Source organism: Colletotrichum destructivum, chromosome 1 (genome assembly GCF_034447905.1).
Source record: "Colletotrichum destructivum chromosome 1, complete sequence".
In the NCBI taxonomy this organism is placed as follows: domain Eukaryota; kingdom Fungi; phylum Ascomycota; class Sordariomycetes; order Glomerellales; family Glomerellaceae; genus Colletotrichum; species Colletotrichum destructivum.
In genome coordinates this window covers 5,155,439-5,180,776 of record NC_085896.1, presented here as the reverse complement: position 1 = coordinate 5,180,776, position 25,338 = coordinate 5,155,439, and the positions used below count along the sequence as shown (strand labels likewise).

General features: G+C 52.7%; 10 protein-coding genes across 10 annotated transcripts; 4 read left to right on the top strand and 6 right to left on the bottom strand.

The window, feature by feature from the left end:
* Positions 1-196: 196 nt before the first annotated feature.
* CDEST_01558 (uncharacterized protein) lies at positions 197-1,621 on the bottom strand (the record flags this gene model as incomplete). The annotated part of the gene is given in 7 exon segments (XM_062917717.1): positions 197-495; positions 566-639; positions 698-763; positions 815-903; positions 921-1,208; positions 1,271-1,379; positions 1,395-1,621. The coding sequence occupies 7 exon segments, from the start codon at positions 1,619-1,621 to the stop codon at positions 197-199; spliced, it is 1,152 nt and encodes a 383-aa protein (XP_062773768.1).
* Positions 1,622-1,732: 111 nt separating this feature from the next.
* CDEST_01557 (Putative extracellular membrane protein, CFEM) lies at positions 1,733-2,115 on the bottom strand (the record flags this gene model as incomplete). The annotated part of the gene is made up of 2 exons (XM_062917716.1): positions 1,949-2,115; positions 1,733-1,876 (listed from the first exon to the last, which is right to left on the bottom strand). The coding sequence occupies exons 1-2, from the start codon at positions 2,054-2,056 to the stop codon at positions 1,733-1,735; spliced, it is 252 nt and encodes an 83-aa protein (XP_062773767.1). The 5' UTR covers positions 2,057-2,115.
* Positions 2,116-4,461: 2,346 nt separating this feature from the next.
* CDEST_01556 (uncharacterized protein) lies at positions 4,462-5,338 on the bottom strand. Its single transcript, XM_062917715.1, has one exon. It carries the CDS (start codon positions 5,210-5,212, stop codon positions 4,922-4,924), a length of 291 nt encoding a protein of 96 aa, XP_062773766.1. The 5' UTR covers positions 5,213-5,338; the 3' UTR covers positions 4,462-4,921.
* An 829-nt stretch (positions 5,339-6,167) lies between these two features.
* Positions 6,168-7,253, bottom strand: CDEST_01555 (Putative NAD-dependent epimerase/dehydratase, NAD(P)-binding domain superfamily; the record flags this gene model as incomplete). Its single annotated transcript, XM_062917714.1, has 2 exons — positions 6,168-6,752; positions 6,879-7,253. 2 exons carry the CDS (start codon positions 7,251-7,253, stop codon positions 6,168-6,170), a joined length of 960 nt encoding a protein of 319 aa, XP_062773765.1.
* Positions 7,254-7,886: 633 nt separating this feature from the next.
* On the top strand, positions 7,887-8,339 carry CDEST_01554 (Putative Tautomerase/MIF superfamily, tautomerase, cis-CaaD; the record flags this gene model as incomplete). Its single annotated transcript, XM_062917713.1, has 1 exon — positions 7,887-8,339. The coding sequence occupies one exon, from the start codon at positions 7,887-7,889 to the stop codon at positions 8,337-8,339; it is 453 nt and encodes a 150-aa protein (XP_062773764.1).
* Positions 8,340-9,320: 981 nt separating this feature from the next.
* CDEST_01553 (Putative glycoside hydrolase family 31, glycosyl hydrolase, all-beta) lies at positions 9,321-11,875 on the top strand. The gene has a single exon (XM_062917712.1). It carries the CDS (start codon positions 9,417-9,419, stop codon positions 11,835-11,837), a length of 2,421 nt encoding a protein of 806 aa, XP_062773763.1. The 5' UTR covers positions 9,321-9,416; the 3' UTR covers positions 11,838-11,875.
* A 22-nt stretch (positions 11,876-11,897) lies between these two features.
* CDEST_01552 (Putative cytochrome P450) lies at positions 11,898-13,942 on the bottom strand. The gene is made up of 5 exons (XM_062917711.1): positions 13,812-13,942; positions 12,951-13,742; positions 12,572-12,886; positions 12,341-12,507; positions 11,898-12,281 (listed from the first exon to the last, which is right to left on the bottom strand). The coding sequence occupies exons 1-5, from the start codon at positions 13,887-13,889 to the stop codon at positions 12,125-12,127; spliced, it is 1,509 nt and encodes a 502-aa protein (XP_062773762.1). The 5' UTR covers positions 13,890-13,942; the 3' UTR covers positions 11,898-12,124.
* Positions 13,943-15,787: 1,845 nt separating this feature from the next.
* On the top strand, positions 15,788-18,982 carry CDEST_01551 (Putative ankyrin repeat-containing domain superfamily; the record flags this gene model as incomplete). The annotated part of the gene is made up of 1 exon (XM_062917710.1): positions 15,788-18,982. One exon carries the CDS (start codon positions 15,788-15,790, stop codon positions 18,980-18,982), a length of 3,195 nt encoding a protein of 1,064 aa, XP_062773761.1.
* An 895-nt stretch (positions 18,983-19,877) lies between these two features.
* Positions 19,878-21,784, top strand: CDEST_01550 (Putative sugar transporter, major facilitator superfamily, MFS transporter superfamily; the record flags this gene model as incomplete). The annotated part of the gene is made up of 5 exons (XM_062917709.1): positions 19,878-20,280; positions 20,367-21,269; positions 21,336-21,423; positions 21,475-21,529; positions 21,579-21,784. The coding sequence occupies exons 1-5, from the start codon at positions 20,054-20,056 to the stop codon at positions 21,782-21,784; spliced, it is 1,479 nt and encodes a 492-aa protein (XP_062773760.1). The 5' UTR covers positions 19,878-20,053.
* Positions 21,785-22,322: 538 nt separating this feature from the next.
* On the bottom strand, positions 22,323-25,165 carry CDEST_01549 (Putative AAA+ ATPase domain, tetratricopeptide-like helical domain superfamily). Its single transcript, XM_062917708.1, has 2 exons — positions 24,821-25,165; positions 22,323-24,750 (listed from the first exon to the last, which is right to left on the bottom strand). Exons 1-2 carry the CDS (start codon positions 25,075-25,077, stop codon positions 22,407-22,409), a joined length of 2,601 nt encoding a protein of 866 aa, XP_062773759.1. The 5' UTR covers positions 25,078-25,165; the 3' UTR covers positions 22,323-22,406.
* Positions 25,166-25,338: the final 173 nt, after the last annotated feature.

Sequence of the window (25,338 nt, the reverse complement as noted above, 5' to 3'; positions counted from 1 at the left end):
ACCGTGAGCGATACGAAGCGCTTTTCCTTGTTCTACTGTAGATTAGACTTGTCGAGAAACAAAAGGCGCATTTATTTTACCACTGGGCTTCAGAGACTTTTATTGCTTAAAACGTGAACATGTTGCCACATCTCAACGCAACGAAGGCATTACAAGCAGAAGCAGCCTCCTGTTTCGCACTATTGCCGTCATCATGTCAAGCGATTGTGAATCGCCTCACTGCTTCAGGGTCGTCTAGTCCCGCCTCCTTGTTATCACCGACTGACTGACCTTTCCGCCGATTCGTAAAAGTTATTAGCGACAAAATGCGACTCATCGCGTGTGGTGGTGATGGCCGTCCAGTCCGAGGCTGATTTCTAAGGTGATGTGTGAGGCCCCGACGCTGAAGGCAAGCTGCTTTCCGGCGCCACAGGGATACTATCCCCGGTATACAGGCGCAGATTACACTCAAGTGGATTTCAATCAAGGACCATATAGCCACTCCTTTGAGTTCAACTATGAATGCATTAGCGCGGTGAACCTCCAGGTCAACCCTTCATTTCTGGCATATTAAGAAGCAACTTACAAGTGGGGTTTCTCGAGTCTCCAAATTCTGTGAGTGTCTCCAGACGAATACAGCTTGCTACTGTCACACTACTTCTATTTAGTTCTGCTTCCAGTCGTTTCTGAGAGGATTAGGGGAGCTATGTTAACTCACATCAGACTGAAGAGAAAGATAAGGCTGGTGCTTATCTTCGTCTTTAATGTCCACGACATATTAATACTGTGGAAAATGGTCAGAGTCTAGCTTTGAGTATCCAGACGCTTGACTTACAATTGAGTAACGGGAAGCACGCAGAGAGACAAATCCAGCGCGATGTTGATTCCCCCGTTGACGAAAGAGAAGATTTTGACATGTCCGCGCTTGGTCATCCAGTCACAGTTAGCTCATGGGGTTCGACGAAAGAGAGGTATGCCTCATATCCCGGAGGTTTCCTTACCCTTCCGGTGTGTCTTCCGTCCCAGAATGTCCAATTATAACTGACGGGCCACGACACGAAAACAATCTGAAGAATGTGCCAAATTCCAAAAATGATAGTGATAGTAAAGATTGCCAAGCAAGCCTTTCTAAAACTTGGCTCGTAAAAAATACGGAGGTAAAAGAGCACAACCGAAATTTTTGTCATAGTTATCACAATGGCATACATAATCTCCGAGAAGAAGAAAATCTTGGGTATCAATCAGCAAACCAACCAAGATATGAAACGATATATCTTCAAGGGTGTCTTACGCAAAGAATTTGTGTTATTTGGTCAGGAGAAATCATCCAGATGTCTTGGCCAAATCCCAAGTCAATGGCTAAATTGTCGTAAGCCAACCCCGTACCAGAAGAAGAGAATCTAATTTGTACTTACATATATTGGTACCGATATTTACGGCTATTATCGCTGCCTACATACCAGTTTAGTGAGTGACTTAAAACGAGGAACATTTGACGTGTTCTGAAACGCACCAGAGACGCAAGAATGCAGCAGTCGTCCCAAGAGAAGGTGAATGTCGGATTCACAATAGGAGTCTTCGCGAAAAGCCGAGCTGCTACAGCTATGAGAGTGACGGCAAACATGGACCAGACGAATGGCATTTGGATGGAATCGCGTCTAATCGGTTCGCCGCAGGATAGAGAGTGATTTTTCTTTGCTTCTTCTCAATTACAGTCGTCAGCACAAAGTTTTTACCTTGCTAGCGGTAGTTCTTACGTACGGAGAGCTTCAATAATGGTGCAGTTAGCTTTTACACACACGCCAATGGCGTTATTGAGACTTTCGCTTGTGCAGACACAGGTTGAATTTGCGGAATTGCATGCGGCTTTAGGCAACTCATTCCTGATACAGAGGGCCTACAAAAGTGGCAAACTGGGTTAGACTTTTGACCACCTGCAAAAACATTCGAGGTTGTATGGTTTCCTTACAACGCATTCTGGCAGCTCGACGGCCAGCTGACCCAAGCCGGTGGAAACGGAGCCGTTGTGGCCCAAAGTCGCGTTGAATGTCGTTGGAGTCGCGAGGGTGGTAGACATGGCGGAGGAAACACCAACCAGTTCGAGAAGTCATACGGAGAAAGCGGTTATTTTTCTTTTCGCTACATGTTCGCGAGCTTGGAGCGATACTCGAGCAAGTCTGGTAATCGTCAGTGGCGCTGATGGTGATGATTTGTGCCTTGTTTGGGCACTTTTCGAGACAATTATCGGAATTCGCGGCGGGGTAGAAGCAAGAACAGTCTGATTTGGTGAGATCGCAGAGATTCCCCGTGTGGTTTGTTTCTTGCCTGTCGGCACAGCGTGAGTGAAATACGGCGAAATACGGGACCGAAACCTTCTCGTATCCTGAACCTTGTTCATGACTCGATGGCCTTGCTTTGACGACTGTCGAGCAGACAAAACTTTGGCTGGACATCAAAATTGCGACGAAAGCTTACGGAGTGAAAATCTTGTTTCCCTGTTGCCACGAGCATGTGGCTACCAAACTCTCTGATCGGCATTTCCCCTGTGATTATCGTTGACTTACAGAGTACGATGTATACTCTGTCACAGTCACAGCGTCCTTGCACGACATGCCGTCTACCTCGAGTGCTTTTGCTAGACCCAGGGTGCAAGCCCAACAAGATTGGCACTTATCACGCCGCCTTCTAATTTGTTTCGAGGTCGTGCCGCGTGCCGCCATGCTGGGAATTCACGACGCAATCTCATCGTAACCTATCTCAAAGTTTCCAGAACATCCCTAGACATCCACATCAACAGAATCTGTTGATTCCACGCACTCAACATTCATAAATTACATTTTTATTCTGATTACCAACTTCTTTTGATGAACTGATCTGAAAATCTACACTCAAGCTCCAAGAAAAATGTGGGTGGTTGTGGGAGGAACAAATCTTCTGGGCAGAACTCGTACTCATATCTCTGAGATCCAGGGTCCCGAAGGAAGAGATCAGCATAAATTTGACTGTGGAAACATTCACGGGAGATCATCCTGTGTAGGGGGTCGAGACGTGCTCAAATTCTAAAGTAATATCAGTAACACTCGGCATATATTTCCAGGCAACAAGCTTTGTTACACGGTAAGTTTTGGCAGCATCGCACAGGGTTATACCATGTAGCTTAGCCCTTGCCAAAACGTTAACTGACTGGAGATGCCTGAGTATCTGAGTGAGCGGAATGCTGTTGAATTCAGTTTGGCTGCATGTGCACGCTCTACATAATCTACTGCTAAGACGCCTGCTTGTGAGACTGCAACTACGGTATCTGAAGTCATGAGTGATGATGCGATGCGTCCGGATTCTACGCTCGCTTGTTGTGATGCTTGAATTCCAGCCACTAGCTCGTCTGCGCCTCCAAAATAACTGCCTCCACCGCCACTGGGGTAACAATTTCTTTGCTTGTGGCTGCCTACCTCCGCTATTAATACCATCGCTAGTCTATTGGGTGCGGATGAACCACAACTAGCCCTTGGTTCTACATGGCTTAGTGAATCAGAACCACTGCCTTAAGTCTCTAGTCAGATCAAAAGGCTCATAAATGAGCTTGGGAACTGACTCTGAGGTTGTTATAGATGTAAGCTCTGAGGATTTCGTCGTCTCTATTTCGCTTCGAGCTTAGACCTGGATTGTCGCTGCCTCCGACAGGTCGGGGATTGACGTCGGAGCAATCGTATGACTGTTTCTTTTCGAGGAAGGGAAAGCGAATTCTGATGACATATAATGTGAGGTAGACATGTTTTATGTGCTTAGTCACGAGCTTGTTGTTGGCGGTTCGACAGACCTCTGGTTAGCGCCTATAGATCGAAGTCGAGTGATAGTCGTAGTGGAATGGAGAATTATTTCCTGATGAAAGATTATCAGGGCTGCGATTAAAGGCAGAGAGAGCATTGGAATGAATAGGCAAGAGTCGTTGACGATATTCATCCCAGGTATCTGTACTACTTCTTCTTCAGCGAGAAGAATGTCTATTTATATCAGTTACGGAGGCTTTACTCCAGTGGCACTCTGGCCAGGCATTCTTTGTTTTTCAATGAAGGGACCAGCCCGTTCAACTCCGAATGATACTTAAATTTGCTGCCTAGCTTGACCGACAGTCTGTCGAGAGGTCGAGCAGGCGATGCCATGATATGATGTCAAGAAAACGCTGAGAAGATCCATATCCAATGCTGTTCAGACGACAACATCTCGTTGCACAAATGGAAGCACAACGGAAGCATTCAAACTTTTAGACATCACACTATCAACCATCTTTACAGGTGTGGAGTTTGATCTTGATTTTTCAAATAGGTTACGAATACGTAGGAGGGAACCTTGGGAGGGAAGTGGTTGATCGGCGCTTGAGGTAGCCGAAAAGCATCTGGCCGATGCGGCCGGATCGGCGTGATTGACCAGTGACGGAACCCGGGCGCAGTCTCCATTGCCCCTGCGCAGGCTTCCCAACCACCCGAGATGCGTCATCCAAGACGTATGCCTGGCATCACTAAGAATTTCGGTCTGGTTTCATGGTCTAGTGTGAACCCAGTGTATTAAAGGTTGACTGGCGTCCTTCGACGCAGCAAGGTTGTGCATGATGCGTGATTCCATAACGTCTGACCACACAATTGACAAAGCTAGTCTCCTCAACCCAGGCGATTCTTACATCCCCTAAATGATGAACATGAAAGGGAAGGTATGATTGAGGCAAGTTTTCTTTTCCGGCCCAGTTGAAGCAGAAAAGAGAAAGTTGACATGAGACAGAGATACAAGAATCTCATCATTTGGTGGATATGAACGTATGATGAGGATGTCTAGAGCACCCAGGGTCGTTGTAAAAAACACAGTTTGTTGTTACATCTTTCCTTCACCTCCATTCTGCAGAAAAAGTGCTCGATGCATATCCACGGAGCTCCCTACAATAGGGAAAATCTCAATGAATCGGAACACCGTCCCGGTCGCGCTCGACTCTGTGTTTCTTAGGCTTGTTGGGGTCCGAGCGAAACGCCTTCCCGACGACGGAAGTCTTGATCGATTTGCTGACTGTTTCAATGAAAGATGGCCCCGTGATTTGACGTTGGCGTTCTTTCTCGGCTTCTTTTTCTGCTTTTTTGGCCGCTTTGATGTCGGCCGGCCCGGGCTCAAATGCCGGGCGGGGACCGCGATGCGGGGGCCACCCACCCGAAGCTTCGCTCCCTGCGGTGAATGGGATTCCGACGGACATCGAAATTGTTTGTTTTGACGTTTCTTGTGATTTTTATCTTCTGGTGATAGTTGCAGTACACTGCACACTCATTGTTTTTGCTCGCCTGTTCCTCTGCGGGTGGTAGCTGGACACTTGAGCTATAAATCTTGAAAATTCCTTTGCCAAGGTCCAGTCTCACAACACTAGAGGGGAGCTTACATGTCTTGTACAATGACGCAACCGCTTTCCCATTTCGCTAGTAAGCGAAGTGGTCATCTGAGAAGCTAGTCTCAGCTGCGCATCCATGCGGGAAGATCAACAGCCGGCTTGCGCCACAGAAGCACAGCCATGCGATCGCCAAGATCGTCCCAAACATGGATTCCTACATCCGTCAGAGGTGCAGAAGCCCTGCGCTCCTTATTGATGGCCCAGAGAGCGTGATTCTTTGTGTTTCCGTTAATGTGAGTATCACCTATCATCTCATTGATTTGTAATACCTCACATACACCATGCGATAACTCCTTACATGGCTCCATGTCACTTTGGTCTGCCAACAGAGTATTTCGGTTCAAAGCCTCAAAGACTAACACGTAAACAGGACGCTTAGAGTCGACCAGTTTAAACATGCAAAACTCTCGAGACCTATCGCGGGCATTCTGAGATATTAGCTCACCTCGGCTGGTGATCACATCAAGAGGCTTGCTCATGACTTTGATGATTGTCTCAAGACTAAATGTCAATATCCATAAATAGAGCCTACATTTGTTTCCAGGGAAGGACAATTTCAGATCAATTCACCAGACATTGTTGTACTCAAACGGAGCTTTTTAGCATATAAGCCGGAGACAGTGCATCATTTTCCAGATGTACAGAGCAAGCGAATTCGCTGAATGATTCCTTGGCGCACTAGATTCCATTGTGTTTGGCAACAGAAAATGGATTTGTTTATTTGATCATACCAATAACAGTTTGTGTAAGTCTCTATAACATCGTTCTAAAGCTGCGACTTCAACGCCACTTGTTGATCAAGGAAGCTAGAAATAGTATCCTCCATGGATCTCCACTGGATACCCAACAACTCTGTGGCACGCTTGGCCTCTACCTTTGGCGGCTCATCGAACGGCCCCTTCAGCTTGATGTCGAGAGCTGGGTACTTTTCCCTCACGAAGTTGGCCACTTGCTCCCATTCCCACCCAACCGTCTTTGGGGCGCTGAGCAAAAACTCTTGCACCGAAGCCTTTTCCTTGATCTCCAAATCGAGGGCCTTGAGATGCGCCAGAGCGACGTCCCGAACGTCGACGGCTGCCATTGGGACGTTTGGCTTCTCGGAGAACAGCGACTCCCAGAGCATCGCATTTGTACCGTCAATCTGGTCATGTGACTTCTGATGCAGGTTGCGACCAAAAACGAATGAGGGGTGGAGAGTGACGACAGAGAAGCCTGGTTGGTTCTTGGGCACCCATTCGAGAACGGCGCGGTGCGCAAGGATCTTGGAGGCTTGATACTTCAACCCAGCGTTCGCCCTGGGGTCGCTGGGGAACTCCATGTCGGGGTCGACGGGAATGGATTGGTTTGCTCCCTCTGTGCGGCCGAGTTAGCTTGAAATACCAGAAAGGTATCAGCAGCAGGGAGTGGGAATCTTCTTCTTGCCTTTAGCGGTGAACTCCCCGCCGGCCAATGCATCTAGAGTGGCCAGGGAAAGCACCGAAGCCATGACGACTACTCGCTTGATTGATGGGACCGCCTTTGCCGCATCCAGAAGCGCATTCGTACCGTCCACGGCCGGACCGAGGTAGTCTGTCTTGAAGTCGGAGCCCTTTCCAGGCATGGGCGAGGCGAGGTGGAAAACATACTCGGCGCCCTGGAGTGCCTGATCGAAAGCACCCGGCTTTGTCAAGTCCGGGATGACAGCGAAGTCAAGCTTGGCCTCGTGACCAGCGAAGAGCTCTTTGAGACTGTTGACCTGAGATTCTTTGCGCACGCTCAGGCGCACATGGTGGCCTGCTTCAAGTGTTTGGGCCACGACGTGAGCGCCGATGAAGCCCGTGGCGCCCGTAATGAAGATGAGTGATTGAGACATGATGGAAAAGTCAAAGGTGTTGTGTTCGTGTCGATGTTGTCATGAGAAAGCTCTGAGTGATGCAGACTTGCACTTGCGATAGGCTGCACATGGGTGCCCTTTATGCTCAATGACATTCGTGATGGTCCCTAGAAAGACTTCGAAATCGTCCTTCGGCCAGGCTTCATAATTCGGGGTCATGACATAATGCCAGAACTTCGTGTGCATGACTAAAACAACCTGAAGTATGGAGGCCGCTTATCGATATCGTCAAAAAAGTCCGTCGGACATCTTATGTCATTTGAGTTTCTCGAGCTTGAGAGAGGCATTGACATTGTCAGAGCTCCGAGATCGGGAACCGTGGATTGTAGTGGGAGTTGTCTGAATAGTAATCACTCAGCCTAGGCTATTTCGCAACTCGAGTTGACGTGCTCGTTCTAGTGTGACATCAGAGCATCATTAGTAGTGCTCGCATAGAATAACAACCTCGTCTTCAGATATTTGTTGGAGTTGTATAAAACAAGGATCGGGTTCCAAGCCACCTGCTCATTTTCAACTTCATCACACAACTACACGACAGCACAATCATTTCCACCATACAATCAAATAACGTTACAATTCTATTCTTCATCTAGACCCGAATACTCCTTCAAAATGCCCCTTTGGATCATCTACCACCCCGAAGGCACGTTCGAGGACGACGCCAGCAAAGAAGCGTTTTCCACCGACATCACCAAATTCTACACCAACATCGGCCTTCCCGCCTTCTTCGTTGTGGCCAACTTCATCAAGCTGCCCCAGGGCGCCATGTGGGTCGGCGGCAAGAAGCTGAGCAAAGACAAGCCGTTCATTCGCATCTCGATCGAACACATAGCTGTTAACCTTCCCGACGATGACAAAATCTTCAGAAAGGTGGCTGATGATGTGGATGCCATCTTGAAGCCGCACGTTGCAGACAAGGGCTACGACTGGGAGTTCCACATTGACGAGACTGACCGGCGCCTGTGGAAGGTCCAAGGCTTGCACGCACCGGCGTTCGGGAGTGACGAGGAGAAGATTTGGGTCAAGGAAAACAGGGCTATTCCGTGGGAGAAAAGTTCCCTTTGAGGTTTTGTCTCTCTGGTCAAATTGGGTTTTCGCGAAGACCTCCTCAGCACGTTCATCTCCGGGGAATGATTTTTGCATCACGGCTCAAGTAAATAGCAGGCATTTCAGCAGGATTTTGTAACAGAGGCATCAAGTCAGTTGTAAACAGCTTCAACAGCTTCAACTGGCCATTAACAGAGCTGGGCTAACAGTACGGAAACATAGGCCTGCGGCCCGTTTTACTGATAGATCAATTAAATCGCTTTACGATCGTTTCCGGAACGCCGCACTCGAAGTGAAAGTTTTAGACATAGTTGTTACAATACAACTAGGTTACTGGGTGATCAGAATAACCCGGGCCAGGTTTGGCCAGTCGCGAGATTGATAAACTCAGTAGCCAACCTGTAGCATTGCTGAGCGATTTCGATTGAATTGACCGGGGTCCTAGTTGATAGGGTGATAACAAGCCTCCATGCTTGTCATGCTCCAGTACCGAAAGCGGTTCTAAAACTCTGAATGTTTAGTCAACGACGGATGAATCCTCTGAGCGCATTGCATAGCTGTGGGCTAGAAGCATTATCTTCGTATCTCAAAATGACACTACTGATGTTCCATTACAAGAGGATTTTCTCTGCAAAGGGTTATCGGAGGCGGTCGGAAATTCGCGCTTTGCTATTGACATGGGCTCGACGCCAAGCTGGTCGACGTCGTCATTTGCATCCAGCGATATTTAGGTATGAGAGATAACTACCTGAATAAATGGTCCACTCTCCGGCAGTCAGGTCTGTTGCTACCTACTGCAGGTTCCTGTAGCACCGAGCGAATAATTCAACCGAACAATTCTAGCGAATATTCACAACCGGAAACCCCAACACTTTCTTGCGCTAGCATGCTTGTGGTGAGGTGCAGCCACAAAAGGTGGTTCACTGCATGAAATGATGTAGTTTACGTACGTATGTGGCTCGTGCAAGGCGTGTGTCTGAAAGCATTTATGACCGCCGCAATGACCGCCGCATACTTCCCTCCTTCGCTCGTTGGGTCTTGTGAATACTGTCGTGCCATACCAGAAATAACACTTCTTACGACGGGTCAACAAGCATGCTACAATACGAGTTCAACACAGACCCCGTTGCGGACGAGGAAGCCATCATCGCCGGGACCAACTACCGCTTCACCGTCATCAACGATTTCGTCATCCGCTATGAGTGGGCAGAAGACGGAGTCTTTGAAGATCGCGCTTCGACCTTCGCCATCAACCGGCGGTTTCCTCGCCAGCATAAACCTTTGATCAGAGACACGGAGAGCCAGCTCGAGATCATCACGCCAACCATCCACGTCACATATGACAAGAAACGCTTCAGTCCCAACGGGCTGGTCATCGAGGCTATTCATGAGACAACGCTGTGGGAGACCACATGGAGGTACGGAGAAACTCCAGTTTCCAATCTAGGGGGGACGGCGCGGACTCTGGATGGGGTCGACGGCCGCTGCGACATGGGATCGGGAGCCCTGTCCCGGGTAGGCTTCTCCGTCATCGACGACAGCGACAGCATGCTCTTCGACGGCGCGGGGTTCGTGGCTCCCCGAAGACCCGGCGATCGAGTCGACGGCTACCTGTTCTCTTTCGGGAGCGATTTTCAGGGCGCCATGAGGGCCTTCTTCGCCATCTCGGGACACACTCCTCGCCTGCCTCGCTGGTCCCTGGGAAACTGGTGGAGCCGCTACCACAAATACACGGCCAAATCTTATCTGGATCTGATGGACAGGTTCCGCGATCAGGAGATACCGTTGTCCGTCGCCGTTCTCGACATGGACTGGCATCTGGTCGGCGCCGACGAGGTGCCGCACTCCGGCTGGACTGGGTATACTTGGGACAAAAAGCTGTTCCCGGACCCGGAAGGGTTCACTGCCGCCCTGCATGAAAGAGGCCTCAAGATCACTCTGAACGACCATCCTCACTTGGGTGTTGGCTCCTACGAGGACCAGTACGAAGAGATGGCGAAGCACATGGGCCACGATACATCCCAGGGGAAGACGCCGATTCTCTTTGACCCGGCCAACCCCAAGTTCTTGCACGGATTTTTCAATATCCTCCATCGAGGCTTGGAGAAGAAGGGCTGTGACTTTTGGTGGATGGACTGGCAGCAGGGCCCCCACTCCAAGGTCCCCGGCCTCGATCCCCTCTGGCTGCTCAACCACTTCCAGTTCCTCGACCAGAAGCAGCAGGCCGGCGAGCACCAGGCGCTCAACTTCTCCCGCTACGCCGGCCCCGGCAGCCACCGGTACCCCGTCGGGTTCTCGGGAGACGCCCTCGTGACCTGGGACTCGCTGCGCTTCCAGCCCGAGTTCACGGCCACCGCCTCCAACGTCGGCTACGGCTGGTGGTCGCACGACATTGGCGGCCACATGTTCGGCTACCGCGACGACGAGCTCTTTGCCCGATGGGTGCAGCTCGGCGTCTTCTCTCCCGTCCTGCGCCTGCATTCCGCCGACACGCCCTGGGGATCCAAGGAGCCCTGGCTGTACGGGGCTGATGCGGAACGCGTCGCCACCTCGTTCATGCGCTTCCGCCACCGCCTGGTCCCCTACCTCCACACGCTCAACTGGCGGTTCGCCACGCTCGACGAGCCTCTCGTCGAGCCGCTTTACTGGAAGTTCCCGAAGCGACAGGAGGCGTTCAACTACCCAAACCAGTACTTCTTCGGCCCTTCGCTCGTCGTCGCTCCCATTGTGGACCCGACTGACCGTCAGACGAGGCACGCGCCTGTCAAGGTTTGGCTTCCTCCAGTTGCCGCTCGGTACATCGACATTTTCACAGGGACCGTGTATGACGGCGACAGAGAGCTTCAGATGTGGCGGCCGCTGAGTCAAGTCCCCGCGCTTGCACCAGAGGGCTCCATTATCCCCCTCGACGGTCATCTGAAGCCGGCCAACGGGTGCAAGAACCCGACCTCGCTTGAGCTTCTCGTCGTAGTAGGGCGCGATGGCAAGTTTGAGATCGCCGAGGACTCGGCCGATGACACCGGCTTTAAGCCGGGCGACAATAGCTTCGAGCGCACGACGACCGTCGAGTGGAATCAGGCGGAAGGTCGTCTTACGATCGACAAGGCCGCGGGGCGAGACTGGATCGTGCGGTTCTTGGGCGTGGAAGCCGCCGGCACTAAGGAGATCGGTGTCAGAGTTAACGGTGTTAATAATGCTAGAGCCCACTTCGCACCGGCTGACGACTTAGCACCTGGGCAAGTTGTGAAGGTGAACAAGGAAGAGGTCGGCGGTGACGGTGCACTTCCGCTCCAGCTCTCTGCTCCCCAGCTTCCTCGGATTGACCATACGGACAAGTTCCGGGCACTGCTGTTGGATTTCCAGATTGAGTTCGCCCTCAAGGACAAGATATTTGGCATCTTGACCTCTTCAAAGCCTACCAGTGTGAAGATTGGCGAGCTTCTTGGGGTGAGCTGCGCAGAGTCGATCAAGGGGCCGCTGATGGAACTGCTGTTGGCGGATAGCCGGACGGCCTAGCCGCGAACTTCATTCAACACAATAATAGCATTGTATGAGTCAAGGTGATAATAACATTTTGTTTCATTTTAGAGTCTAGGGATACGAAACCACAAAGTCTCTAGACATTTAAACATGTTCTGTTCAGATGGGTTGCGCCTGAAACGACGGCGGGTTACCATCAAACATTATGCAATTTGATCTTGTGAGTGTGACGGCTCTGCCGTGGCCTCAACGCAGGGTAATCATGCCAAATGCCCCTATTGCCGATCTAGTATCGTATCAGACTACTCTCAGGAGTTGTTTGTCTACTTCTCTCGAGGCTTCAAGTGGACATTCAGAGGCCCCTTCTTCCAGAGACCAAACAACTCCTGTTCTGTCCAGTTTCTGCTATCATCCGCGATCTGCATGTCGAAGTTCCAGATTACTCTGGCGAGAATGACTCTCATTTCAGACATGGCCAGGCTGGTTCGGCTAAAGTCAGCGGATATCCAAATATAGACTACGAAGAAATGTGTTCTTACTTGCGCCCGATGCAATTGCGAGGCCCAAACGAGAAGGGCTGCAGCGCGCTCCTGTTGTCGTTCTCGAACCGCGGGTCTCCAAGCCACCGCTCCGGGATGAAGGAGTCGGCCTGCGCGAATTGCTCCTCATTGTGGTACATAGGCCACTGGGACACCATGACCCTCGTCTGTTGCAATGTGTTAGCGCAATCCCTCGTAAGCACCCGATGGTGCTGAATGAGATCTACTCACGCCCTCGGGCACGAATCTCTCGCACACGTAGTCCCCGCCAGGCTTGACTACACGCGTGAGGCCTATGGGCACGACCGGGTAGACCCGCATGCTCTCGTCAAGGACGGCGAGCATGTACCGCAGCTTCTGGACGCTAAGCACGTCGATCTCCTGCTCCGAGGCGAATGACGTCCGGACCTCCTCGGCCAGTTTCGCCATGGCGTCGGGATGAGTCGTCAGGAAGAAGGTCACGCCCGAGAGCACGGATGCCGTGGTCTCGGAGCCGGCGATGATCAAAAGGTCGGCCGTTTGTTCGATCTCCGGTTTGGACATGGCCTACGAAGAGTCAGTGTGCATTCCAACTTGTCACAAGGGTCCGGAAGCAGGGGTTGTGTATTACCAAGGAGCCCTCTTTTAACATCATGGACTGCACGAAATCCGGCCGCGACTCGCCCAGCGCCATGCGCCGCCGGATCTTGTCCATGCTCAGCTGATTGTGGAACCTCTGGCTCTCCTTCAGCTTCTTCGGCACGAGCCACCTGGCGAACGGCCGCGTGATGCTGTAGCGCTGGAACTGGTTCCTGTACACGCTGGCGTGGATGTTGTCGAAGATGGACGACACCCACGGGTGGTAATCCGACTTCTCGAGGCAGCCAAAGGGCTCCCCGAAGGCCAGATCCCCGATGATGTCGAACGTCGTGTAGTTGAACCAGGCAACCATGTTCAGAGGCGTGCCGCCGTCCTCGCAGTTCTCGTGCAGGCGCTGGATCAGCAGGTCGATCTGGGTCTGGATCAGGGGCTGCTGGTCGACCATGCTCTGGGCGGAGAAGCCGTGCGCGAGCACGCGGCGGATGCGGGCGTGGTCCTCGCGGTTGGCGTTGATGATGCTGTGCGGCCTGTACTGGGCGTTGATGGGGTCCCTGTAGTTCTCCCCGCCGCCGCCGCCGCCCTTGCTGTGGCCCATCAGATCCTTGAACGCGCGCGGGTCGGCCCAGTCGATGGTGTCCGGGCCGATGCGGACGACGGGGCCGTATTGGGCGTGCAGCTCGGCGATCTTCTTGTGCGCCTTGCCGCTGGTGATCATCCGCGTGAGCGGGATGCGAGTCGCTGCGTGGGCCTTTGGGCCCGGGTAATGGCGGAGCGGGTGGAAGTAGACATTATAGACGACTCTCGAGATGAGGCGGATGCATGTCTGGGTGATGTGTTAGATGTCCATCTTTATTCGTAGTGGTGTTTATGGGACCATGTTTCATAGGCATACCAAACCAAGAAGAACTATTGGCAACGCCACCGCCAGCCGCACATTGCCAAACGTGGAAATATCGTGTGGAATGATCATGGTGAACTCGTTGTGTCTTTTCTTTAGGAGTTAACACACGATTGTTCGTATGAGTCTGGACGAACGAAGTGAAAACCCCTTGTTCACCTTGTCACGTCTCGGTAGGGCATCTCCAACTATTTATAACATCCGTATTACCTATTTCAGTAATGCACTGCACAACTTGTTTCCGGGAGCAAGCCTGCCGGAGGACTCGTTTCCACGTCGGAGCTGAACGCGCGCCGACGTCCACACACACCCACGGGGATAATCGGGGTTACGTGCACTAGCCAATCGAAGAGACGGACCAGCTACCCTCTCGTCGCTTTGGGTGACGTCGCACAGCAAGACGTTGAGGTGGGGGAGGGGGGGCGTATTTGCTTGGGGGAGGGCTTGAGCGTCGCGCGGCATTTCGGACGGCGGGACGCGAGTGTTTCATGCCCGCCACATCTGACGACGTCGACCACGGAAACAACGGATCTCGGACTGTTCGCGGTGTCCGGACGATGCTTCTGGTGTTTGCCTCCCTTTCTTGAACTGGGTTGGGCAAGTTCTATCCTCGCTGGGGTAACGAATGCGAAGGTTGAGATGCGAGGCTCCTCGTGTTAGGTTCGCGCTCGCATGGGTGGCACCGAGTCGATTAGAGATGACAGCTCCTTATGCCGGAGGCCGGCAAAGTGGCGCGAACGGCTCTGCGGAGGTGTGGATGATTGGGCGACCCCGGCGTGGGGTGCAGGGGGGGCAAAGCACGGAGCGGGGTTCAGGTGCTTGTTCCGGTAGTGACCGGGGTTGGAGATCGTCTTTACACCGATGTTGTCTTCAGGCAGAGCGTCATTGATGGGCATTGGATGAAGATTACTCAAAGTCGCACTCGTGTGAGACTGAGGAAAGTCATGGAGTATCCGCCACTGCTCCAAGTACGTGGGGTATCTAGAGGTGTTTCTTGCTAAATTTGGCATCCAACGTTGTGCGACTGGAGCTATTGTAACGTAGCTTACTTGAATACATGGCAACCAGTCAACATTCCTCGGTGCTGGTTGTCAACCGTATGACTTCTCTGTAGAACTGTGGTGCTTTCTTAACCCGTGTTATGTCGTACGTCGAGCACGACTGGCTTGCGAGACTAAAGGGTGAGTGTCGTATCAACTCTCTTCTCAGTTGAGATCGTAAGCCCCGCTTAGGAAGTGTATCTCATGTCCGACTAGTCGAAAATGATTCTTCCTTGACCTGAGACCCACCGCATCCACAACATAATCTGTTCTGGTGCATATGGCTCCCATCGCAGGATATGCCCGAATGGCTCAGTGGTAAAGCGTCTCACTAGTACGGCCGTTCAACAGACTTCGGTCTAATTGAATGACTGACGAAATGAGAAGATCGCCAGTTCGATTCTGGCTTTGGGCACAGCAAGTAAAAATGCCCTGACGCGATGTTTCTTTTGTTGTCCTGGTGTTTGATTTGGCATTCGCTTTTGCCTGCGTACATCCCCAGGACACCGTGTGTGCATCTTAGTACGCACAACTATTGACGGAAGACTGCGCCACAGAAAGAGTGTGGCTCAGGCCTGGCCCAGAGACTTTATGTAATCATTGAGCCTCCCTGTCAACGATTCTGGGTTGCCTAATTCGTCAACGACCCAGGGCGCACTTTCCGCTTTTATTTTGTCTTTGATATTACTTACCTTACTTCAGAGTCAACAACTAGATTATTGCCTCACTTTACCACTTCACCACTTCACCACCTCACAATTTCACCACTTCACCACTGCACCTCCCTCGACTCCGCCATCGGCTGATTCTTCAACCCACGTCTTCATCCCTGCTCAGAACCGCCATCCCTCCTTCCACCTCTCACGGCCTGGCACAACAAGCACAGTACCCCAGTCAATACAATCACGATTGCGCCAACGAACGCGAGCCATGGCCAACTTACGCGACCTCCCGCCCGAACTCAAGATTGCCGTGGCCGAGGCTCTGGCACACGGCAACATCAATGGTTACAGACAGGCCGACAGAGTAGTTTCTGCCCTTGCCGCCCTTTCCGCCACAGACCGGTTTTTCCACAATGTCACCGACCCACTGTTGTATACGTTCGGCGTCATGCGCCATCCGTATCTCCTCTGCTGGGCAACTGAAGTGGGCAACTTGGACATGATGAGGAAGATTCTCCAAGCGGGGTCCGTTGGTCCCCAGACAGGAATCATTCGCTACGATCCACGACAAGAATACGCTCCTTGGAATCCAAAGACAGAGTCGCCCATTGAGCGTTTCAGGCGCTTTTACCGATGTGACGGCCGACACTTTCAGAAGCCTGAAGATTACTTTGACGCCCTTCACGGTGGTGCCAGCAACCCCCCGGCTCCGGATGATGGTTCCTCTCCAGGCAGTAATCACTCGGATCACGGAGCCATCCTTCTATTTGAACACAGCGACTTGGACGACACATCCTCCGAAGACTTCTCTGAAAACGCCTCTATTGCCGATCACTACTCCGCCGGCGAAGCTTCCCATGACGAAGAAGACCTCGACGGAGCACCCGCTCATGGTAACCATGCTGCCAATGATGCCGAAGACAGTCATTCGGTCAACAGCAACGACACAGATGAGCAAGACGAGCAAGCCGAGGCCATTGCCGAAATGATTGAAACGGTCAAGAGGGAGGTGGCCGGCGTAATACGGTATTACGATGATTTTGACGTTGAACAAGTGGACCAAGACGACATTCTCGGCTTATACTGGTTCCCAGTACACATCGCCGCAACCAACGGCAATTTGCCAGCTCTCCACCTGCTTGTCGAGCACGGCGCACTTCTCAACATACCCTCCAAGGGTATCTGTGGCGAATGTACGGCACTGTACTGGGGCGATATGCCGTCTGGAGGACTCTACCCGGCCTGGACGCCGCTCCACCTCGCCCTATGTCGAGGACACACAAAGATTGCCAAGTACATCCTCATGGAGCGCCCGCACACCAAAGAACGCCTTGTTGCCTACGATGAACCTCCGTGGGCGGTGCTTCCCGCCTTTATTTCTGCCATTCGATGCGAAGATTTCCAAGTGGCCGAGTTTTGCTTGGAGGAGGAGATCGACGACGCCACCTCCATCGACCTTGTCATGCACAACGCGACACTACTCTGGAGAGCGTTCTGGGAAACGGAGATGTTTCAAGAAGCCCTCGAGATTCTATTACGCTACGGGGCTGAGATTGACTACGACCTGGGCGATGGGCACACCTTGCTTGTTGAGGCTTGCCTGCACGGTCACTTCAGACAGGCTATTGACCTTGTCAACGCCGGCGCGGATACCACAGTCATCCTGAACAGCCCCGGTCCACAGAGCGCGCTGGACTACGCTTGGGACCGTATTGATCGCTCATTTCCTACTCCAATCGCAGGATGCAGCGTTCTCGACATCTGCTGTGGTTTGTCTCCGGTTCTATCCCAGCCAGGTATGGAGGCCCCGCCACCAGTGCCACCAAGGCCTCGATGTCGCCCGTCACACAAATATGGCCCCGATCTCATTCACCTACTGCTTGACACCTCAGAAGGACGCAGCGTTATGGGACGTACCTCCCTTCATGTTGCAGCTTCTGCGCATAACTCAAAGGCCGTTGAAATCTTACTGGATTCCGGAATGGACCCTTCGAGCCTTGACGCAGAGGGATTCAGTGCGCTAGTTCGCGCAACGCGGTGTGAAGAAAACTACGATCCGGAGCTCTGGTTCTGCGAGTTCCTCCAGACGATCTCCGTTCTCGCGGAGCATTTGCGAACCAGACGAGACGAAGGTATCGCGTCATGCAACCCGGCCAAGAAGGGCACAAACAGTTCCGCTACCGCCGACGGGAACGATGCCCTGCTAAACATCATGGAGTGCAGAGTCCTGCCGGCCAGCACGAGGTCGAAAACTAATCGACTTGCCGCTGCTCTAGAGCTCGTCAGCACAGGCCTCGCTGACATCAACACTCGAGATAAATACGGCCATACAGTTCTGATGCTTGCCGTTGCTAGGGGAGATACCGAAATCACTCATTCACTTATGAAGCTGGGAGCCAGTCTGAAGCGTCGTCCGGCACAAGACGACCTGGCTTTATTATGGGCCACCTTCGTCTTGGACTATAGACACCGTGAGCCCCAGAAGGCCTTTAGGCTGATCTGTTCAGTCGATACCGACGGCCGCATCTTCAGGGAGCCCCGATTCCTCGCATTCGCCATGTGCGAACTGCGGCACGAGGTGGGCGAATCGATGGCCTTGTCTATTCAGCCCAAAACTCTGATCCTGGGCGACAGAGACGCCTCGGCGAGGCCTGGCGACAAACAACAGGAGCCGCAGCTGGTTAACGGAGTACGTGACGCGGAGACGTACGTGGACCACATGGCGTCGAAAAATGAAAGATACGATGGGTATCTTCGCAACGGTTGGACGCTGTTGCACATAGCAGTTGAACTGGGATTTGAAAGCGTAGCAGAAACCCTCCTGAGTCAGGGCGCCGACGCCAACAAACCGACCCCGGATGGCCTGAGCCCGTTACATGTCGCTATCAAGAGCCGGGCCGCGGGGAGCCCTGGGATGTTTAGCCTGTTGTTCAACTCTGGAGCGGACCCTCACGCCAATGCCAGTAAAGCAACCAAATCGCCAATCGACTGCTGCATACGGGAAGGACGATTCATGATGCTCTCGCTGCTTGAGGACTATCCTATCCGGGGCCACCCGCAGGCCCATGGCAATCTGTATCTTCACACCACCGTTTCGGTTCAGATGAACGGTCGATCTTACGTCTCCAAAAACGCCCTTCTTCCGCTAATCGAAGCTGGCGCGGATGTCAACGCGAAAGACCAGAACGGGGACACTCCTCTCTCTTTCCTCATCAATGAGGTTCTGCGACTCAACGAGAACCTCGACGTCGACGAGCAGAGGGTGATCGACCCTATACCGGCCGTCCCGATACTGGTTAGGGCTGGCGCGAGCCCAAGCGCGCGCAACAACAAGGGCAAGACCGTGATGGACATGATGGCCGAGGTCAGGAATCATAAGGACGGGCTCTTTGGCTTGAGGGACTATCTCCGCTCAACTCTTCTCTACGACGTGATGCTGTATCGGAACGGTATTGGACTGTAAGCATGGGTTCGGGGGTGGAAGAACCTTTTCTGTTATTTATTTTTTTGTCGGAGTATCGACAGGTTGTGTTTCGGTAGACGTAGACTTCCGGTCGGCCATCCGGGGTAAGTCTGTATGGCTATGAAAGATATCAAGAAAGCCGTCTCATCAGTAACATTGCTGTCTGTCATTGGCCTCTTCTGTTTGATTGACTTGTGACTGGTTGAGGGCGACATATCAGCTAATGGCGAAGTTTGGCTCGCAATGGTGAAGCTCGAAACAGTCCTTCTCAAGCTATTATCCCACAGCCGCTAAAGCATACGAATGAAAGGTCGAGTACTAACTAGTCTCTTTTGATACAGTGTTTTGTGCTCTCTCCATGGCTTGGCCTATGTCTTAGGGGGGTCTCAAAGACGTACTTGCCGAGGGTTAGTTCACTAATCACTAATGCAGACCAGTTCCTGTTGGTGGACGGGGAGGAAGCTGTAGGAAGTTGCGTGGAAGTTACTAGAGGAAATTTTCAGGAATTTCGAGCAAAAAGAATCAAAGACGTTCGTTTAGAAGTATCTGCGCCGGAACCAGCAATGATTAATAGAAATCTTACTTTTCGGTCTCTGCGTTGAGAAGGGAGGGTATGTATCTCTACTCTATTCCATACACTCCTGGATCGGGATGGGCCGAGTAGCCGGATTACTATTCGATCAGGATCAGTAATCATGGTCTCAAGCACCCCAGATACCGAGGACTACCAGAACAAGACCGCCAAAACGACTGACAAGCGAGGTAATGACTAAAGTCGGATGAACTACTGCTTGTAGGATTTACGAAGTGAGATGATCTCTGGCATGAACAGTTGGCCCTGCCCACATGCCATCCGAAGATTCCAAAGTCACATTGGTATTCATTTTCAAGATACCCAACCACGTCTTCCATCGGCGTTCTTACATCATGAGGATGGATGGGAACTTTTGCTCATAACTAGCTATCCCTTGCCCCGAGTTCAGAGCCGCGTGTATTTCAATCAACAATTATATCGACCATTTGCATATCAAAAAGCAGAAACCCTCACTCATCTTATAACTGACACTCAAAATGGGCGAAGTCAAGTCAGACCAGCCCCTAAGCCTACCAGAAACAGACCATACAGCCCAGGATGTCGAGAAGCAGACCGAAACAGACACAACATCAACAGAAGATGGCGGGCAGCAACAGCAACAAGTGGCATGGGACGACCCCCGCGAGACACGAAACCCCAAGAACTGGAGCACCGCGATGAAGATCCTGCACTCCGCAATCCCGTGTTTCCTCGCCTTTGAGATGTAACCACTCCTCCGATCCCCCCCTCTATCACAGGGTACTATCCCATCCATAACCTAGTCGCAGTCTACTGACATGACCCGCGCAGCACCTTCGCAACCTCCATCACCGTCCCGGCCACGACGCAAATAATGCAAGAGTTCTCCGTCTCGCGCACCCTCTCCGTCCTGCCCCTGAGCCTCTACACCCTCGGCATCGCAGTCGGACCTGTCTTCATCGCCCCCTTCTCCGAGGTTTTCGGCCGCAAACCCATCTACGCCGCCTCCTGCACCCTCCTCCTCGCCTTCCTCGGCGGCTCGGCGGCCGCGACGTCGTTCCCGGCCCTCCTGGTCTGCCGCTTCCTCGCGGGCACGCTGGGGTCCGCCGGCATCGCCGTCGGCGCGGGGACCATCGCGGACGTCTGGGAGCTGGGAAAGGGAGCCGGCGCGTCGCTGCTGTACATCCTCGGCCCCTTCCTGGGCCCCACGCTCGGCCCGCTGGCCGGCGCGTACGTCCTCGAGGACCGGGGCGGCGACTGGCGGTGGACGCAATACGTCCTGCTCCTCGTCGGCGCGCCGATCTGGGTCGGGACGCTCTTCATGAGGGAGACCTCGCGCGCCTGGATCCTGCGGGAGGAGAACGGGGAGCCGAAGATCACCGCGGGCCGGATCGGGGCCCTCGCGCGGGCGGCGGTCCTGCGGCCGACGAAGATGCTCCTGACGGAGGTCATCGTCTCGTCGCTGGCGCTCTACACGGCCTTCGCGTACGCCATGATCTTCAGCTACTTCGCCAGCTCCTCGTACGTGCTCCAGCGGCTGTACGGGTTCAACCTGCGCGAGGTCGGGCTGAGCTTCATCAGCGTCATCATCGGGTACCTCCTCGGCGCCGCCCTGTACGGGTTTCTGGACGCCCGGTTCCGGATCCCTGCGGTGCAAGCCGGTACTTCGACGCCGGAGCAGCGGCTCTATGCTGCTCTTGTGGGGAGCGTGATGCTCCCTGTTGGGTTGTTCTGGTATGTTGATCGCTCTGCAAGGTGCTTTGGTTCGGTTCTTGAATAACTTGCTTACCCCTGAGTCAGGTATGCGTGGGAGGCGCGTGAAGGGGGCAACTGGGCCGCCCTCGTCGCAGCCGGCATTCCGTTCGGACTCGGCGCTTTTTCGCTCTTTGTAAGTCGGTTTCTGTGCTGATACTAAGAACTTTCTAACGTTCAGTTGAAGTTGTCGGTCATCACGTACATGGTGGACTTTTACGGGCCCAAGTCGGCAGCGTCAGGTTTGTTCCCTTCGACCCATAATCTAAACCGCATGCTAACCGCAAATAGCGCTCGCCGCGAACGGGATACTTCGGTACATGATGGGCGCAGTGTTCCCCCTCTTCACCATCCAGATGTACGAGAAGCTGGGGGTGAACTGGGCCGGCAGCGTGTTCGCCTTCCTCTCGCTGCCGCTGATGCCGATCCCGTGGCTGTTGTTCAAGTACGGCGGCAAGTTGAGACAGCGAAGCAAGTTTGTGGTCACGTCCGTCTGAAATATCGCATCAAAGAGAATCTGACCAAGGAGGGTGTTGCTGTCGTCCTATGCTGTGTAGTTATAACACTGGATAGTGATCACAGTTCCCTATCTCTTGGCACAACCAAACCACAACTGCCTCTTGCGACTTTCTCTGGAGTTGAAGTAGAGAACCAATTCTGTCAGTCCTCGTGAAGTATATTAATCCTTACAATAAGCTTGGACTTGGTCAAGTCTCGACTGTTTCATGGACCCGCCCGTTGACCTTTCACTATCGTCCCTTTGGTGGTCAACACAGAATTTCCCTTATCTTGTGGACATTATACTTGCTACAACTGACGCTTTGATTCGGGTAACCCTCGATCAGTACGATCGAGCTGAAATCTATTCCCATACGAAGCTTTCCATACCGTGGGAGTGGCTTCTTGTGGAAGATACTCACGGGCGTAAAGCCGCAGTTCGTGGTCCACGCGTGTGTCGACTTCCTGGCCCAATGTGATTCAGCCGCGCATTAAATGCAGGAACCTAATCGGAGTTTGGTCCTTGGTATTTTGAACATATTATTGCATTGACTAGGATGGCGTGACTCAATAGCTTCTCAAATACACGATGAGCACAGTATTGTAGACCTCAAGCCACGTTCATCCGGATGGGTGTTCTGCCTCCCTTCGAGCCAAGACCCATGAATCTACATCGTCTTTCACCTCCTTAGAATACGGGTGTTCCGGGCCCAAAACATCGCAATGTAGCCGATAACAATCGTTCATCAGTGCCATTGCCTCCTCATCCCTGCCTTGGCGGTTCCAGCACCTGGCCAGCCAGAACATCGTGTTGATTGTCCTAGGGTGTCTTGCACCAAGAAACTCCCGCAATAGCCCCAATGCTTCTGTTGTGATGTTCTCGCTCTCTTTGTACCTACCCTGAGCATAGAATGTTATTGCCAAATCTGCCATGATTTTAATTGTCTCAGGATGTCTTGGACCAAGGATCTCCTGTCGCAGCTCTAACACTTCTGTTGTGATGTTCTCGCTCTCTTCGTATCTACCTTGGTTGTGGTATGTTGTTGCAAGCTCAGCCATGTTTTTAATTGTCTCAGGGTGTCTTGGGCCAAGAACCTCCCGCGATAGCTCTAATGCTTCTGTTGTGATGTTCTCGCTCTCTTCGTATCTACCTTGGTTGTGGTATGTTATTGCAAGCTGAGCCATGCTATTAATTGTCTCAGGGTGTCTTCGACCAAGAACCTCCCGTTGCAGTTCTAATACCTCTGTCTTGATGTTCTCGCTCTCTTCAAGCCTTCCCTGGCTGTGGTATGTCGTTGCAAGCTCAGCCATGCTTCTGAGAGTCTGAGGGTGTCTTGGACCAAGAACCTCCTGATGCAGCTTCAGTACTTCTGCTGAGATCCTTTCGCTTTCTCTGTATCTACCCTGTCCATGGTATGTTACTCCAAGCTGGGTCATGCTTTTAATGGTTTTAAGGTGTCTCTGGCCCAGAGTCATGAGGCGCAACGAGTACACCAATTCATCCACGACCTCTCTTTCGCTCCAACGTCCTCGGTCGTATAAATAATCGGACGCACGACCTAGCAAGTTCGAGATTGGCAATTCCTGTCCAGGTATTTTGGCGCATCTGCTGAGTCGCATGACGTGCGGGATGAGAGTCTCACAGTCTTCCCAGGTTTCCCGCTTGCGTTCTGGGAAAAGGTTCGTGAGTATCCGAATCGCCATCTGAGAATGGCTCGCATTGCTACTGCTGTTCTTTTCAACCCCATGGCTGTACAGAGTGGCCTCCTGCACGAGCTTGTGCATGTCGTAGACTTGTTTGCCGTCTGGGCGTGTTGTCATGTGTAGAAACGAGAACTCTCGTAGCCGGGTGAGGGCATCCTCAGTGGAGTCGTCACTGTCACTCGTGTCTTCATCGCTATCATCCGTAGTGTTGTCACTGTCGGTTGTGACTTCCTCAATGTTATCCGAGTGTCCGGCAGCATAGCTAGGTGCGTCGATGGTGTCTTTTGCATCTTCTTCGCCTTTGTCCGAGTCATTGGTAGTGACATGCGGGATATCGTCACCATCACCTGCGTCCTGGTCATCGCCTTCCGGGTCTTCGTCACTTTCGCTCTCCGCGCATGAGACATCCCAACTTCCGTCGTTGTCTTCGCAAGCCACCTCTGAAAATGTGTCTGCTGTTGCTACCGCTGCTGCTGCTACGGCTTTGATCATCTTTCTGGGGATGTTCTGATTGTCGAAGTACGCCAGAATGTGAAGGATCTTCACAGCCGTCTTGTCTTCCTCATTGAGGAGTTCGATGGTGATGTTCCATGTCTCCAGGATACTGTTGCTGACTCCTTCTCGGCGATGGCGGTCAAAGTCGGTCTTCTTGAGAAGTGCCCACCGCTTTTTCCCGTCCCTGAGCCTGGACAGATACTTCTTGATTGGCATGGCCGTCCTTCGGATGTATGAAGCAGCCTGGGAGACTGGAAGTGGGATGTAATGCAGCTCCGAGAGCAAGGCCACAGCGTCATCCAGCTCGTCGTCTTTGAGGTTGCTGCCCCTCGCCGTTACGAGTAGTGTTTGGGCTTCCAGAGGCAGCATGCTGGTAATCTGAATAGCCCGCATCGGTCCAACGAGGCTGCCAGCAATCCTGCCGTCACGACTCGTCCATAGGATCGATCCCGTGGGGCCTTTGGGCACGTAACTATTCAGACTTTTCGAGGAGGCCTGCTCGGACGAAGGCGTGACACCAACACCGAAGAGCCGCAGGTTGTCAGCGTTGTCGAGAACTAGCAGCCACCGCGGCTGTGTTTCGATGAAGTGGCACACGGCCGTCAGCAACTCCTCGCTATTCGGAGCTGATAATCCCGCCTTTCTCGCAATCAAGGCGTAGTCTTGGGTAAAGGTTGCTTCGGTATCGGCATGGACCCAGAAGATGGCGCAAGAGCTGTCATCGTCGGCTCGTCGGTAGGCAAACTCGAGTGCGACCTGCGTTTTCCTTTGGGGGTTCTCGTTAGCATGCTTCGCGTTAAGAAGTAGGCTGCGAAACAGACCACACAAAAACTTACCCAGATCCGCCAAGGCCGCAGAGAGCGGCGTGTCGGGCCTCGGAGACGGGGAGCAGCTGAGCGAGCTGAGAGAAGATTCCGGGGCGAACGACGACATCCTCGTTCCGGGAGAAGGGGAGGACTCGCAAGGGTGCTGTTTGGGGGGGGTTGTTGGCGGCGTGATGGAAGTGGACGTTGGCTGTGCCGCCCGAGACGGACATGCCGGCGACGACACTCTGGCCACGCAGAGGGCCGTTGAAGGCCATCTGCGGATCCATCTCGTGTTTCCAAGACTAGGCGATCATGGATCTGACCATGCGTTCTTGGGGGTGAATAAGGGTGAGTTCTAAACTAGACGACATCGCGAGAAGGCTGGCTGCCGTGGCATGTTCTTCTCCGCTCCTCCATCATGCAGGCTGCGTGGATTCGGTCAGCAGGACATCCGTACATCCGCCAATCAGCAGTCATCGCCCCCCATTGGGAATCAGCGCACAGGTTGTCGCGTTGGCTTCTCGGGCATATCCGGTATTTGCTTCGCG

What these genes read in the sequence shown, in the direction of transcription:
- CDEST_01556 (XM_062917715.1), bottom strand. Translation starts at nt 5,212, where the DNA reads ATGTCCGTCGGAATCCCATTCACCGCAGGGAGCGAAGCTTCGGGTGGG.
- CDEST_01553 (XM_062917712.1), top strand. Translation starts at nt 9,417, where the DNA reads ATGCTACAATACGAGTTCAACACAGACCCCGTTGCGGACGAGGAAGCC.
- CDEST_01552 (XM_062917711.1), bottom strand. Translation starts at nt 13,889, where the DNA reads ATGATCATTCCACACGATATTTCCACGTTTGGCAATGTGCGGCTGGCG. An exon ending in TGTTAAAAGAGGGCTCCTTG is followed by an intron (nt 12,887 to 12,950) that starts GTAATACACAAC and finishes GACTCTTCGTAG; the next exon opens with GCCATGTCCAAACCGGAGAT. An exon ending in CGCAATTGCATCGGGCGCAA is followed by an intron (nt 12,282 to 12,340) that starts GTAAGAACACAT and finishes TAGCCGAACCAG; the next exon opens with CCTGGCCATGTCTGAAATGA.
- CDEST_01549 (XM_062917708.1), bottom strand. Translation starts at nt 25,077, where the DNA reads ATGGATCCGCAGATGGCCTTCAACGGCCCTCTGCGTGGCCAGAGTGTC. An exon ending in TGCGGCCTTGGCGGATCTGG is followed by an intron (nt 24,751 to 24,820) that starts GTAAGTTTTTGT and finishes GAACCCCCAAAG; the next exon opens with GAAAACGCAGGTCGCACTCG.